At 39.8% G+C, this 15555-nt stretch overlaps 1 protein-coding gene across 2 annotated transcripts in view; it reads right to left on the reverse strand.

Moving 5' to 3' along the window:
- DNAH8 (dynein axonemal heavy chain 8) overlaps positions 1 to 15555 on the reverse strand; it is a 317698-nt gene that overhangs the window by 124847 nt on the left and 177296 nt on the right. For both annotated transcript variants that reach the window (XM_078000047.1, XM_028847604.2), the window contains 4 exons: positions 11674 to 11837; positions 10324 to 10516; positions 7536 to 7658; positions 5996 to 6126 (listed from right to left, as the gene is read on the reverse strand). In XM_078000047.1, coding sequence (XP_077856173.1) covers positions 5996 to 6126; positions 7536 to 7658; positions 10324 to 10516; positions 11674 to 11837 — 611 coding nt within the window. The remainder of the gene's footprint in view (positions 1 to 5995; positions 6127 to 7535; positions 7659 to 10323; positions 10517 to 11673; positions 11838 to 15555) is intronic.

Genomic DNA, 15555 nt, shown 5'->3' on the forward strand with positions numbered 1-15555 from the left:
GGCAACAGAGCAAGACTCTGTCTCAAAACAAACAAACAATCAAACAACAACAACAACAAAACCATAGTCATAATTTATCCCAAAACACAATAATAGCCCATGATTATTAGAGCATAATCTGTACCTGCTCCATAGATACTAAGTAATGGTGCCTGCTAGAAAATACAGAGATTAGAGCTAGAGAGTGATATATTACCATTCAAAACAAATAGGTTTTGTTTAAGTTGAGAACTGAGAATCAGGGAATTTACCAAAAGTGATCCATGAAGCGTAAGTGGGAATAGAGAAATGAACTTTTAGTCCCTGCAATCTGACTGTCCTCAGCAACAGATTTCGTCCAAGTAAATATATGTACAATATCTAAAACTCATCTGAAATTTGGATGAGTTTGGTTTGGTGAAAAAGTCACAGTAAGTTATGAATAAAATTAATGAAAAATTGTATATAGTGATAATTTGCACAGCTCATTAAGTGGCTAGGTACAAAGAAAACCCACAGAAAAAGATGCATTATGCAATATGGGATAAATAATAGAAATGTTAGATGGTTACAGATTATGGAATGAAAAGATCTTGGTCTTTATTTTTTGGTTTACTCTGTTTCTGGTTAAATGTATGTGCTACCAGAGGTGACGAGATGTGTAAAAAGAAAGCAGACATTATCTGAAATGTTGTATGTAAATCCTCATGGGTAAGCTAACGACAAGGACTAACAGGTAATCCTCACTGGAAGGAGGTGTTACAATGCAAGTAATAGGGAGTAGGCCATGGGTTTCACAGAAAGACTATGAGCACTGGAACCAGAAAGATCTAGTGGCCTGATGCTGTCAGAGTAATCCTCTCACTGACTGGCCAGTCTCTGAACTGATCAGTCAAAAGATGTCAATTTGGCTGATTTTGTAAAGAATTAGACTGACTGTTATGTATTGCTTTTACAATACATAGAGACAGTCACAACACACTCCTTGTCCAGATCCTGACCTCTCTTGTTTCTTTCTTTCAAGTTTTCCAAAAGTGTTCTCTGTGCTGCTTCTCTTCCTAATGCAATGTGGCTTGTGCGCCCATCCACTCCACTGAAAGTTTTATCATGTTGACTATCAGCTGCCACTTTTCATGCCTTAACATTTTCAGATTTTTTTTTTTTTTTTTTTTTTTTGAGACGGAGTTTCACTCTTCTTGCTCAGGCTGGAGTGCAATGGCGTGATCTTGGCTCACTGCAATCTACACCTCCAGGGTACAAGCAATTCTCCTGCCTCAGCCTCTTGAGTAGCTGGGATTACAGGTGCCTGCCACCATGCCCAGCTAATTTTTTTGGTATTTTTAGTAGAGATGGGGTTTCACCATGTTGGCCAGCTAGTCTCGAACTCCTCACCTCAGGTGATCCGCCTGCCTCGGCCTCCAAAAGTGTTGGGATTACAGACGTGAGCCAGGGCACCCAGCCAGCATTTGCAGATTAATTATCTACCTGCTTAGTTTCTGAAAACCACTCTGGATTTCCTCCTCTCTGTCTTGCCTCTTCTTCTCACTCTCAATTGCAAGCTCCCTTTCTCTATGTTGGGAGACCCTGGAGTTCTTTCCACAGCCATCTTTTCTTTCCATGATGCACCCTATTCATACTCCCCATGACCATAAAAGGGTTCCCTCTACTGAGACATCTATATTCCTATTGCAAGAACCAGAATCCTCTCCTGAACTCCACATCCATGAGTCTTATTATCTATGGAAACTGTTCTGCAACACCTCAGACTCAAATGTACTTAACTAAATTGTCACTTTACCCTTCAAAGCTGGTCATTTTTTATTTATTCAACACATCCTTTTACAGAATTGGTTAAAACTAAGCATTTAATAATGAAAATAAAAAAGACAAATATTACAGTGGTCCATTCTCAGGGAGCTTACAGCTTAGTGAAGGAGATAGAAATGTATGTGAACAAGCACTTTTTTTTAATGCAGTGTGGTAAGTACAGTCATACATTGCTTAACAATGGGGATACATTCTGCTAAATGCATCCTTAAGAAATACTGTCACTGTGGCCGGGCGTGGTGGCTCACGCCTGTAATCCCAGCACTTTGGGAGGCTGAGGCAGGTGGATCACAAGGTCAGGAGTTCAAGACCAGCCTGACCAGTCTGGTGAAACCCTGTCTCTACTAAAAATACAAAAATTAGCCAGGCGTGGTGGTGGGCACCTGTAATCCCAGCTACTCGGGAGGCTGAGGCAGATAACTGCTTGAACCTGGGAGGTGGAGACTGCAGTGAGCAGAGATCGCACCACTGCACTCCAGCCTGTGTGACAGAGTGAGACTCCTTCTCAAAAAACAAACAAACAAACAGAAAACATTGTAATTGTGGGAACATAATACAGTTTGGATGTTTGTCCCCTCCAAATCTCATGTTGAAATGTAACCCCCAATGTTGGAGGTGGGGCTTGGTAGAAGGTGTTTGGGTCATGGAGGCAGATCCCTCATGAGTGGCTTAGCACCATCCCCTTGGTAATGAGTGAGTTCTAACTCTGAGTTCATATAAGATCTGGTTGTTTAAAGGAGTCTGGGACCTGCCCCCTGACTCTCTCACTCCAGCTATCATGATACGACCACCTGCTGCCCTTCTGCCTCCCGCCATGATTGGAAGCTTCCTGAGACCCTCACCAGAAGCAGGTGCCAGCACCACACTTCCTGTACAGCCTGCAGAACCTTGAACCAAAACAAACCTGTTTTTAAATAAATTACACAGTCTCAGGTATTCATAACAATGCAAAAACTGACTGATACAGAACAGCACAGAGTATACCTACACACACCTAGGCTATAAGAATGGCCTATTGCTCCTAAGCTACAAACCTGAACAACACGTTATTGCACTGAATACTGTAGGCAATTCTAATGCAATGGTCCATATTTGTGTATTTACCTAAACATAGAAAAGGTACAGTAAGAATACAGTATAAAAGATTTTTAAAATACTACTCCTGTATAGGGTAGCTCCATTACAATCTCATGTGACCACCACCATATACATTGTCTGCTGTTGGCCAAAATGTCCTTATGGGGCACACAACTGTACCACTAGAGAACTCAAGAGTGTCATGCTGGCCTTCCTGTTCTTTCCTCCTCTTCCTGCATATTGGGTCAGTTACTAAGTCCTATTAATCCTGCATACTTTAAACTGTCCCTGCTGAGTCTTCCTCTCTATTCCCACTTTATCTGCTGTTATAAAATGTATCCAGAATTTGTTGTAATCAAATGTGGTAAGACACGAAGACACAGGAACGACTGTCATGAAGGAAGATGTTTATACTCAAGGAACCCTAGAAACAGGAGGGGGCTTGACATGCTAGGTAGGGTGACATGGGGAAACACCAGAGTCAATCAGGAGGCACAGGGAGTGATGGGAAATCACAGGCAAGAGGCTTTATTGTGGTTTCCATGAGAGAGGCAAGGCAGGCAAGCAGAATTAGGATCGGCTAGTTTGAATCATTTCAGCAGCCTCTGGGGCATAGGAGCGCTCCCTTGCTGACTGGTATGTTGCCCTGGGGTGATTAGGGCAGAGGAAAATCCTAATCCACCGTGAGATGCCACTACACACCCACCAGATAGAGGTGGTGGTTGGGAGTAAGGACTCTGGATTGGTTGGTTTGCATATGAAAGGTGCTTTTCTGGAGGAGCTGTTTGAATCTCTAAGAACTGGTTACCCTGGAAGGGTCAGTCTGTCTCCAGGCAGCAGGGTCTCAGATGCCAGGGTATCAAGAATACAGAAATTAAGAAAATACAGTGAATAAAGTTGCCTTAATTTAAGCCTCTGTCGTTCCTAACTATAATGAGTGCAACACCACCTATCTCAGGATCACAAATTTAGATGACTACAGGAATCAGATAATGCCAGTGAGTGAAGCAGTGCTGGTGGGGTCTATGGATTGGAGGATTGTATGTCCCATCCAAGGAGGCAGCTGCTACTGAGCTCTGCTACCTGGGTGTGTAGGCCCTAGGTTGCCAGATCTTCCAATTATTTCAAAAAAAAGTCAGAAATACGCTTTTCCAAAATATGAAACCTCCCGATTTTTAAATGTTGACAACTAATTTAATTTTTGAAGTAAAATTAAATTAATATCTACTTATTTGATGTTTTATGTTTTTAAAATACTCAGAAATGTTTTATGTTTTTAAAATATTTTTCATTTGTTTGGCAGCAGAATGATTTGTGTGTTTGTTTATAAATTGGCAAAGTGATCTAAATTTTATATGGAAATAAAAAGTCAAATGGACAAGACATTTTGAAGAACAGCAACAAAGTTAGAGATCTGACACTACCAAATATATATACGTTAAATGTAAATATATATATTAAAGAAGCTATAGCAATTAATACAGTGGGTAATGATGCAAAGATAGATAAAGAAACCAGTGGAGGAGACTATATAGTCACGTATATGATCAGATGACTTAAGACAAAAAATGACACTGTGATGTGGCAGGGAAAAGATGACCTTTTAAATAAATGGAGCTGGATCAACTGGCTATCAATATTGAAAATAATAATCACAACTCCTACATCAGACATTATAAGAAAATGGATTCTAGGTCGGTTATAGAACTAAATGTGAAGTAGTAAATTTTATGTGTAAATGTTAAGAAAATCATAGGAAAATATCTATGTGCCCTTAGGGTAAACAAAGATTTTAAAACATAATACAAAAGAGCACTAAATAGAAAAAAAAATGGATATTTCATTAAAATTAAGATCCGCTAAGAGAATGAAAAGGCAAATCAATAACTGAGAGAAGATATTTGCAATATACACCCTTTATATCCAAAACACATATAGAATTCCTAACAGTCTGTAAGAAAGAATCGCAACCAAACTGAAAAACCAAATGGTGAAAGGGCTTTTATAATTCACAAAAGAGCCTATCCAAATGGTCAGTGAGAGATGAAAAGGTGCTCAACATCATTAGCCATCTGGGAAATGCAAACCAAAACCACAGTGAGCTACCACTCCACACACAGAATTGCCAAAATTGGCCAGGAGTGGTGGCTCACGCCTGTAATTTTGGGAGGCTCAGGCGGGTTGATCACTTGAGGTCAGGAGTTCAAGAGAAGCCTGGCCAACATGGTGAAACCCCATCTCTACTAAAAGTACAAAAATTGGCTGGGCATGGTGGCGCACAATCGCTTGAACTGGGAGGTGGACGTTGCAGTGAGCCGAGATTGCGCCATTACACTCCAGCCTGGGTGACAGAGCAAGACTCCATCTCAAAAAAAAAAAAAAAAAAAAAAGAATTGCTAAAATGAAAAAGACACAATGTCAAGTGGGGGCAAGGATGCGGAGCAACTGAAACTCTCATGGCATGTTGGTGGAAGCGTAAAATGGTACAACCACATGGGAAAACTACTACGCAGATCAACTAAAGCTAAATATACAGATACCCTACATTCAGCAATTTTAACTTTAGGTGTATACTCAGACACGTACAAGAATATTTACAGTAGCTCTATTTGCCCAAACCAAATGTTTATCAAGAGTACAATGGATAAATAGATTGTGGTAGTATCTGATTAAGTGGAAGATCATGCAGCAAAAAGAATGAACAACTCTTGCTACATGTAGCATCATGGATGAATCTCACAAACAACACAATAATAGAAATGGGATGCAAAGAGCAAATCCTGTATGATTCAATTGATACAAAATTCAAAACTAGGCAAGACTAATCAATGGGCTTACTCTTTGAATATTGTTTCCTTTGGGAGGGTAATGACTGCAGTGTAACAAGGGGGCACTTCTGGGGTACGAGTACTGTTTTATTTCTTCATCTGTAGACAGGCTACAGTGTATTTACTCTGTGACACTTGTGTAAATATCCTTATATATATAATACTTAAAGTTTACTTTAAAAAGAAATACAGAAAACTGTTGTGCTTCCTTTTTTTCTAGAGTAAACATTTAACCTTAGAGAAATTAACTATAGAAAAACATATTGTGTTTTACTTCATCCTACCTGGTTAATGTTATCTGGAATATTTGATAGCCAGCAATAAAAGAGGCCAATCTTGAAAGACTTTGTTTTCCGGAACCACCAACACCCACCAGCAATGCATTTCCACATGATGTTCGAATTATTCGTGAAATCTGTTATGAGATTTAAAAAGTGCTTATTTGAAAAAAGGATGTGGATGTTTATAGTTTCTTGCACTAAATGAGTCCAAGTTTTGATTATATGTTTCTAGACGATATTAGACTTTTTCCTTGTTAATGGTCTATGTCAGAATTTTTTAAATTAAAGTTTAATATTGATTTGTTCAGCTTGAATCTTTCCTTGACCATCTATATTTACGTCATGAAGAACAGAACAAACTGGATTTACTCCCTTCTATTTTAAAACTATTCTGTGTGTGTGTTCATGTGAGTGCACGTATGTACAGTTTTATTAGTTTTAGACCCAATGGATAATGGAGTGGCTTTTCCCAATCTGCAGAAGACATAAGAAATGTCTAGAATTTTTTTTTTTATTCATCAGCCTAACACACTGAATCATGTAGACACCTAACTCGACAATGAATCATGTAGACACCTAACTCAACTCTCTCATATCTCTGCCAACAATTGTTTTTAGATACCACAATTCTATTTACAGTGGGGTAGGAGGATGTTTCTAGGAGCCAACTTGGAGAGACAGCCTTTCATCTTGTGTTGCTTGTCTATGGTTCATTTCCTCAGTGAAGATAAGACTCAAATTGTGGCTCCAATCTTATGCAGGCCAATTGAAGGCATTGCTAAAAAACTGTCTTTTATAGTATTGTCACCGACTAGGGAGAAAGTCTAGGTGGATCACTAAATTCCCTATCACCACTAAAAAACAATGTTTTAAAAATACAAGTTTTACAGTTGGCGGATCAACAATGACACCCTGGTATGTGTAAATTCTATCAGTATATTTCCAAATATATTAACCACTTATGGCTTTGCACTCAGAATAGAATCTCAGAACCCCAAGATCTAGCTGCAGTGAATGCTCAATAATTACTTGTTGAATAGAGTAGTGTGGAAACACCCCTTTTTGGTGTTACCTCTAACTGGCTTCTATTCTCTCACCGGTCCTGCATATCAACCTTACTCCTGTCCCATCATCTGTAAGTCAGTCATAACATTGACACTTTTCAAAGCAACATCTTTTCCTCCATGGGGAACAGAATTCCCATAATATCAAAAATAGAATTTGAGGGAAGTATATTTTTTCACAGGGTTCTCCACACTTTCTAAAGGTTCTCCATACTTTCTTGTTGACTCAGTGTGCCAAAAACTCTGAAGAGAAAACCATATTTGCCCTTGAAAGACATTTGCTGCCATGTAGATGGATTCAAATAAAGGGTTTCCTATTAAGCCTTTGTCTTCCGGGATGGTGAACTGACCCAACCTATGTACCGTCTTCTATATGATACCTGATAGTATATAGTTATTCTCTCAAAAAAAATTATCTATGAAATATAGTAAGCTTTTACATGATCTATTTACATCAGTAAACAGGCAATAGTTAGGACCTTAATAAGATGAGTCATTGCATCTTTAAAAAACACCAGATCAAGAGATGTTCCTCTAATGATTTCGTTGAACTGTCTCTGGTAAAACTGGAGTTTTTCAGCCAGAAAGTCAAAGGATGGCACCTATGGGTGGGGAGAAAGAGAAAAAAATAGTATTTAAGATCCAAATATGTATTAAAGCAGCAATTGTAAAGACACTCAAAAGTAATTTTAAAATATATGTATCTTTTTTAAACTTTATGGATTGCCAGAGGTTTCTCACGTATTAGTCTACTTTTAGTTATTTCCATTTTCTAAGGCCTGAAACTTAACTGTATTAGTTGGTTTCTAGTGCAAAATCATTTCTGACCTTTCCCTACCAACTCCTATCCATGTCACACATTAATATAGGAAATATTTTTCTTAGTTTTTATTTACTTTTTAATATTGTTTGCAGCTTTCAAAAATATAAAAAAGTTTTACATTATTTACGGAGCCAAATCCACAAGTCTTCCTTGTTCTGAATTAAATCCACACCCACTTTCTTTGTTTTGCAAATTGTTCCTCCCCATCTACTTCTTTGATCTACATACACTTTATTTTTATTTTTAGAGTCAAGGTACTGTGTCACCCAGGCTGGAGTGCAGTGGCCCACTCATAGCTCACTGCAGCCTCCACTTCCTTGGCTCTTTGGATCCTTCCACTTTAGCTTCCCCAAGTCGCGGGTATTACAGGCATAAACCACCTCGCCCTGCTCTACGTACACTTTAGGATTTCTTTGTTATGTAACTCTGTTTTTAAAGTCCCTTTGAAATCTTGTTTCAAATTTCATTAAACCTATATATTAATTTAGAAAGAATGGCAAGTTACTGTTTAAGTAAAGTTTTGTCATGTTAATTCCTACATGTTTTTGTTGCTGTTAAATGAAATTATTTATTTATTTAATTTATTTATTATTATACTTTAAGTTCTAGGGTACATGTGCACAACATGCAGGTTTGTTACATACCTATACATGTGCCATGTTGGTGTGCTGCACCCATTAACTCGTCATTTACATTAGATATATCTCCTAATACTAACCTCCCCCCTCCCTTGCACCCCACAACAGGCCCCAGTGTGTGATGTTCCCCTTCCTGTGTCCAAGTGTTCTCATTGTTCAGTTCCCACCTATGAGTGAGAACACGTGGTGTTTGGTTTTCTGTTCTTGCGATAGTTTGCTCAGAATGATGGTTTCCAGCTGCATCCATGTCCCTACAAAGGACATGAACTCATCCTTTTTAACGGCTGCATAGTATTCCATGGTGTATATGTGCCACATTTTCTTAATCCAGTCTGTCATTGATGGACATTTGGGTTGGTTCCAAGTCTTTGCTATTGTGAATAGTGCTGCAGTAAACATATGTGTGCATCTGTCTTTAGAGCAGCATGATTTATAATCCTTTGGGTATATATCCAGTAATGGTATTGCTGGGTCAAATGGTATTTCTAGTTCTAGATCCTTGAGGAATCGCCACACTGTCTTCCACAATGGTTGAACTAGTTTACAGTCCCACCAGTGTAAAAGCGTTCCTATTTCTCCACATCCTCTCCAGCATCTGTTGTTTCCTGACTTCAAATGAAATACTTTTATATTTTCTATCTTGTGATTGTTGGCAAGTGTTGGTAAACTTTTTCTGTAAAGGGCAAGATAGTAAATATTTTAGGCTTTATGGCCCATTCAGTCTCTACTCAACCCTGCCATTGTAGTGCAAAAGCAGCTATGGCCAATATTTAAACCAATGGGTGTTTCAATGAAACCTTATTTATGAACACTGAAATTTGAATTCTATATAATTTTTATATGTCACACAATATTGTTCTTTTTTTGATTTTTTATTTTTTGGTAACATTTAAAAATGAAAAATCAGCTGGGGACGGTGACTCACACCTGTCATTCCAGAACTTTGGGAGGCCGAGATGGGTGGATCACTTGAGGTCAGGAGTTTGAAACCAGCCTGACCAACATGGTAAAACCTCATCTCTACTAACAATACAACAAAGTAGCCGGGCATGGTAGTGGGCACCTGTAATCACAGGACCAACATGGTGAAACCTCGTCTGTACTAAAAATACAAACAATTAGCCGGGCATGGTGGAGAGCACTTGTAATCCCAGCTACTTGGGAGGTTGAGGCAGGAGAATTGCTTGAACCCAGAAGGCGGAGGTTGCAGTGAGCCGAGTTCATGCCACTGCGCTCCAGCCTGGGTGACAGAGAGAGATTCCATCTCAAAAATAAATAAATAGATAAATAAATAAATATCCTTCTTAGCTAGTAAGTCTAATAAACAGGCAGTGGGCTGGCTGGATCTGGCCCAGAAACTATAATTTGCCAACTGTTGGTATAGGTATAGAGTATAGTTATTTCATATTTATAAATGCTTGGTCGTCTTACTGAACTCGTGCTCTCTCTCTGTTTTTGAGACAGGGTCTCATTCTGTCACCCAGGCTACAGTGCAGTGACACAATCACAGCTCATTGCAATCTCGAACTCCTGGGCGCAAGTAATCCTTCCACCTCCACCTGCTGAGTAATTGGGAGTACAGGAGCATGCCACCACACCCAGCTAATTTTTCTTATTTTTTGTAGAAACAGGGTCTCACTGTGTTGCCCAGGCTGCTCTCAAACTTCTGGGCTCAAGCAATCCTCCCACCTCACCCTCCCAAAGTGCTGGAATTATAGCAACTCCATGGTAGGACTCTGGTGCAGAAAGAAAGATCTCGTTAGGTGAGCGATCTGAAAACCTCTTTAAAGAGATGAAAATAAATACCAATTCATATATTTTGGGTACTTCAAACACAGTGTCTTCAGGTTCATCGCCAGTTGGTTCCGGCATCTCACGGAGAAAATCCACAAAGTATGGTTCAGGAAGAATGCACGACGCTGCATCAGAGCCAATATTTTCTTCAACTGCATGAATAAGATGTGTGTTAAACCACTGCTCATCTTCAGGAGTTACAAATCTGAAAGGAAAATGTAGTAGTAAGAATGTGAAATATGAAAGCATCTTTTCTAACTGAACATGTCCCTTTGCCTCTTCTCAGTCCCACCCTGGACCTTCTCAATTCAGGACAGGGAAACAACATGTTCTGCCTTTTGATAAGAAGGGCATAATCCCATCCAAGAAAGTTATAACATTAACTGCACCACTTATAGAAAATATAGATGAATCACTTAGGTGAGATCAAAGGTCCCTAAAACTTGTGATGGGGTGCAGAAGTGATGGTCGGTAGTGGACAAGCGTCCTCTTTCTGGGTTGGTGGATTCGGTGCACAAAGGACCTTTTCAGATTGACAATATCACAGAGGGAAGAGAGGACAAAGGGGAGTAACATTTGACAAGTATCACCCTTGTGTGAGGCATGGTAGACACTTTACAACTTTGTGAAACTGGCATTATCACCCATGGTTTATAGATGAGGGAATGGAGGCTCCAAAAGATGACTGAAATTAACTTTAATGAGATTGTTTCACTTTAAAGGGATGAAACCAGATTTCCCCACATAAAACCTACAAAGAGCTCACAATTTGTAGAAAATATATACAATGAAAATGTGCCTCCGAATGTTATCAACTCTGATGATCTGGTGATTTATAAAGATGTATTGTTGAAGTCATACTCGAGTAAATCGGCAGAGCATTTTCTTAAGGCAGTGGGCAAGTGAGAGACGCCATCAATGCTTCACAAGCCCCACAGCAAATGACGACAATGCTCCTTACTCTACTTATCCCAGTAGATAATGCGAGAAATAACTGGCTGGGCAGGATGGCTGATGCCTGTAATCCCAGCACTTTGGGAGACTGAGACAGGCGGAACACCTGAGGTCAGGAGTTCAAGACCAGCCTGACCAACATGGAGAAACCCCATCTCTACTAAAAATACAAAAAATAAATAAATAACCAGCCATGGTGGCACATGCCTGTGATCCCAGCTACTTGGGAGGCTGAAGTTGGAGAATCGCTTGAACCCGGGAGGCAGAGGTTGTGGTGAGCTGAGATCGCACCATTGCACTCCAGACTGGGCAACAAGAGCAAAACTCCATCTCAAAAAAAAAAAAAATTAACCAAGTAGCATAAACTTCTCAGGTCATACATTTAAACTCAAGAGCCGCAATACGCACCTGTCCGCAATTACTCTGTTGCACTCATGTTTGAAAAGGGACAGGAGAGTAGGGATTGAAGAGCACTCCTCAGCTTTTATGGTCAACATTCCTTGCCAAATTCTGGAAAGATCTCGAAGATTGAAGATGTAATGAAATTTAGAAGGAGTTGGCAGCATCTTCACCTAGAGACGAAAGAATGAAATACTCTCAATTAGTTTTCAGATACAACTAAAAGTAGAATTATTTTTAGAACTGTCTCACAAATCCTATTTTAGATAAAATCTGCTGAGTAAATAAGTCAAGATTAAGTTCATATTTTGTGACAACACGGACAGAAAGAAAATCATAAATAAACCAACTTAGGATTTAAAAGACCATAAGTTCTTGGATAGGATGGATTCAAGACCAATGCACTGGATGCAGATTCCAAGACCTTGTTCTACCACCATCAGTTGGCTTTGAGCAAGTCACTTCCCCCGAGTTCTTAAGAACTATATGAATTGTGGGAATAATCATCTCTAATCATTGGTAGTGTACATGTGGAAATACGTCATAACAAAAAACTGAACGTGAATTGGTTGTCATGCAGGTAAGAACAATGTTCACTTTTGAGGTTAATAATGGCTATGTTCTATAAATTGCTTTGATTAGGGTCCTTCATGTGTTAGGGTTTCTATAAACATATCTGCATATCATAACCTGGATTTTACTATATGGATCCAAACTCAGTCAACAGTCTTTGTATATCTGTATATCCATAATAAGTGGACAGGCAAGTCTGACATGTAGCTATGCGTATAGTAATAGATGTTTTTTCTGTTTGAGCACAGAGTATGTATTCTACGCTAATTTACTATTTCTACCAACTTCTAGAATACAAAAAGGCAAAGCTGTAACAATACCGCATTCTTACCCAGAGAGATACCCATTAAGGGATAACCTCGAGGTACTCTAGATATGGAACGCATTGATGGTCATGTATAAAGATCATAATTGATATCATTAGCATCATTTTTGAAAGTGAAAATAATGATAATTCTGGTGATACAAACTCCCCATACACCTATTTCAGCAAAGCAGATGCTTTCTTTAGCATCTGTTCATAAATTAAGCCCTTTCTATACTGAAAAATTACCCTATTGAGTTTGTAATTTTTACAGGCTAATTCCCAGTGCTAGTTAAAGCAGCAAGTAGCATGGGGAGACGAAAAGAAAAGAAGCGTATTTTATCAATTGCCTATCAACTTCCCTCTGTGCTCAGTTCCATTGCAAGCTAAAATGTTCATCCTACTCACTAAAATATAAAACATATAGTTATATTATAAATATGCAAAAATACCCAAAGGGTAAGGTTATGTGAATATTGCTTTTTTTATAATACAACACTCCAGCCATGATGGCAGCCATTGGTAACTGAGGCAGTCATTAAAGAGAATCTGTTAAAAAAATTCCTTTCTTTCCTTCTTCTTCTCATTATTTGTTAACCTGCTTCTTTCCTTCTCTTCTAATATTTCCCTCTACTTTTCATCACCTTCTTTCGTTTCTCAACTGCTTCTGCCTTAAAACTATATAAAGTAACATAAAGGTGGGCTGATAGACAAGGCATGAATGGACTAAAAGAGTGCTTTGTGAAGATGGGAGATTGGAAGAAAAGACACAAAGAAGGCTGCTTATGTAGAGGTGGGTAGAAGAGGAAGATGCATTCATTTTTCAATGACTGAGCACCTCCCTGGTTCTTAAGAAGACACACTGGTAAACAGAGGACAGCTAACTCTGCTGTCATCAAGCGGACTTTTATTCTGTGGTTGGGGAGCCTGAGAATGAACAGGGAAAAAATATATATGTAAATAAGCAAGTAATGATACAAGCCATGTTTTTTTTAAAAAAAAAAAAAAAAATCAGGGCCAGGAGACAGATAATGAGTAGGATAGGGACAAGGGCTTCAGAGGACGACCGGAGACAGTCCCTCTGAAGGTAAGAGTGATGAGAATGAGCCAAAGTATGGTGACCCAGCAGTGCAATAAACCTGGGGTGCTCAAGGAATGGTGAGCAGGGCCACTCGGCTGGAGCAGGATGATGGCAGGCAAGGGAAGTAACTGCAGTCTGCTGACATTATAAGTGGAACTGGGAGTCTACTGGTGGTTTTAAGAAGGAGTAAAGATTTCTGGTTTACTTTTTTAAAAATATCATCTAGGACTGTGAAAAGAACAGACTCCAAGAGAGCAAGAAGAAAGCAAGGAGATTGGTTAGGAAGTTACTGCATGGTCCAGGGGACAAGTGATGGGAGCACTTATCAGGGTGGTCATGGGAGTATGGCGAGGAGGGCTCGGCTTTGGGGTAGATTTTGAAGGGGAGGTCACTGATATTCGCTGATGGACTGGATGTAGGCCATGAGGAAGACATAAATCAAGGATGGAGCCCAGTAATTTTTACTTAAGAAAGAGGATAATTGGTGCTGCTACTGAGACGCAGAAGTTTGAGGGAGGATCATATTTAAGGACACTTAAGAGTTCTGTTTGGACATGGTAACTTTGAGATGAGTATCAGACATCAAACACTGATGTCTGTTAAGCAGTTAGAAATTAGCCTGGAGCCAGGCAGAGAGGCCTGGGATGGAGATATCCATTTTGAAGTCATCAGCACAGGGATGATATTTAAAGCCTCGAAGCTGGATGAGGCCACCTAGGGAAAGAATGTAGATAGAGAAGAGGGCCCAGCATCGAGACCAGGTGTGTTTCAGTGTTTAGAGGAGGGAAAGAAGAAGGGGGACTTTAATGAGGTAGCCAGTGCACTAGGAAGAAAACCAAGAATATGGGGACCCTCTGAAGCCAAGTGAAGAAAATATTTAGAGGGATCATTTAGGTCAAATGCTGCTAAAAAGTCAAGTAAGAGGGACAGGAAAATTAACCTTGAGATGTGGCAAGATCGAGGTCTTTGGTGATCTTGACGTGAACAGTGGGAATGAAAGCTTGTGTAGAATGGATTAAATAGATTTAAAAAAAGACACTGAGGACATGGATCCAGGAAACATCCAAATAACAAAAGAAACTGGAAGATGGAAGACACCTGGAAAGGCAAAGCTTTTCAGAGAACTACGTATATAAGCACAGTAAATTGAGCAATAGTCCTGTTGGAAACCACATGTATCTTACCACAAAAAACTATCTCAGATGCTCAGTCCTTGCCACTTATTTTCAAGTTTCTTTAAAAGGGGTACAATGGCACATGTAAAGGCCCTGTGTTGGCAAGGAACAGAGCCCCACACTCATCACGGAAGGTGGCTGCGTGGAAGAGCATCTCATAAGAAACCCCCCGCCGGGCGCGGTGGCTCAAGCCTGTAATCCCAGCACTTTGGGAGGCCAAGACGGGCGGATCACGAGGTCAGGAGATCGAGACCATCCTGGCTAACACGGTGAAACCCCGTCTCTACTAAAAAATACAAAAAACTAGCCGGGCGAGGTGGCGGGCGCCTGTAGTCCCAGCTATTCGGGAGGCTGAGGCAGGAGAATGGTGTAAACCCGGGAGGCGGAGCTTGCAGTGAGCTGAGATCCGGCCACTGCACTCCAGCCTGGGCAACAGAGTGAGACTCCATCTCAAAAAAAAAAAAAAAAAAAAAAAAAGAAACCCCCAAATTCCTCTTCTGATAATTCCGTATCTAGAAATCCCCAGTCTACCCAGGAATCTGACAGGCTGGCACACTCCAGGTTTCCCAGGAGACAAGTGCCTGCCCACACGTGTGTAATCGGCCTAATGGATGTGTAGTGAATTATGACAACTAATCCTTATCTCCTTCATGACTTTTTGTCAAATATATCAACCTCATTTTTATCTCATACCTACACTTAATTGCCTTTTCATGAGTACTGCCTTAAGTCATCTGAGGACAGCTGCAGGTTTGCTG

The sequence above is a fragment of the Macaca mulatta genome, chromosome 4, assembly GCF_049350105.2.
Source record: "Macaca mulatta isolate MMU2019108-1 chromosome 4, T2T-MMU8v2.0, whole genome shotgun sequence".
NCBI lineage: Eukaryota > Metazoa > Chordata > Mammalia > Primates > Cercopithecidae > Macaca > Macaca mulatta.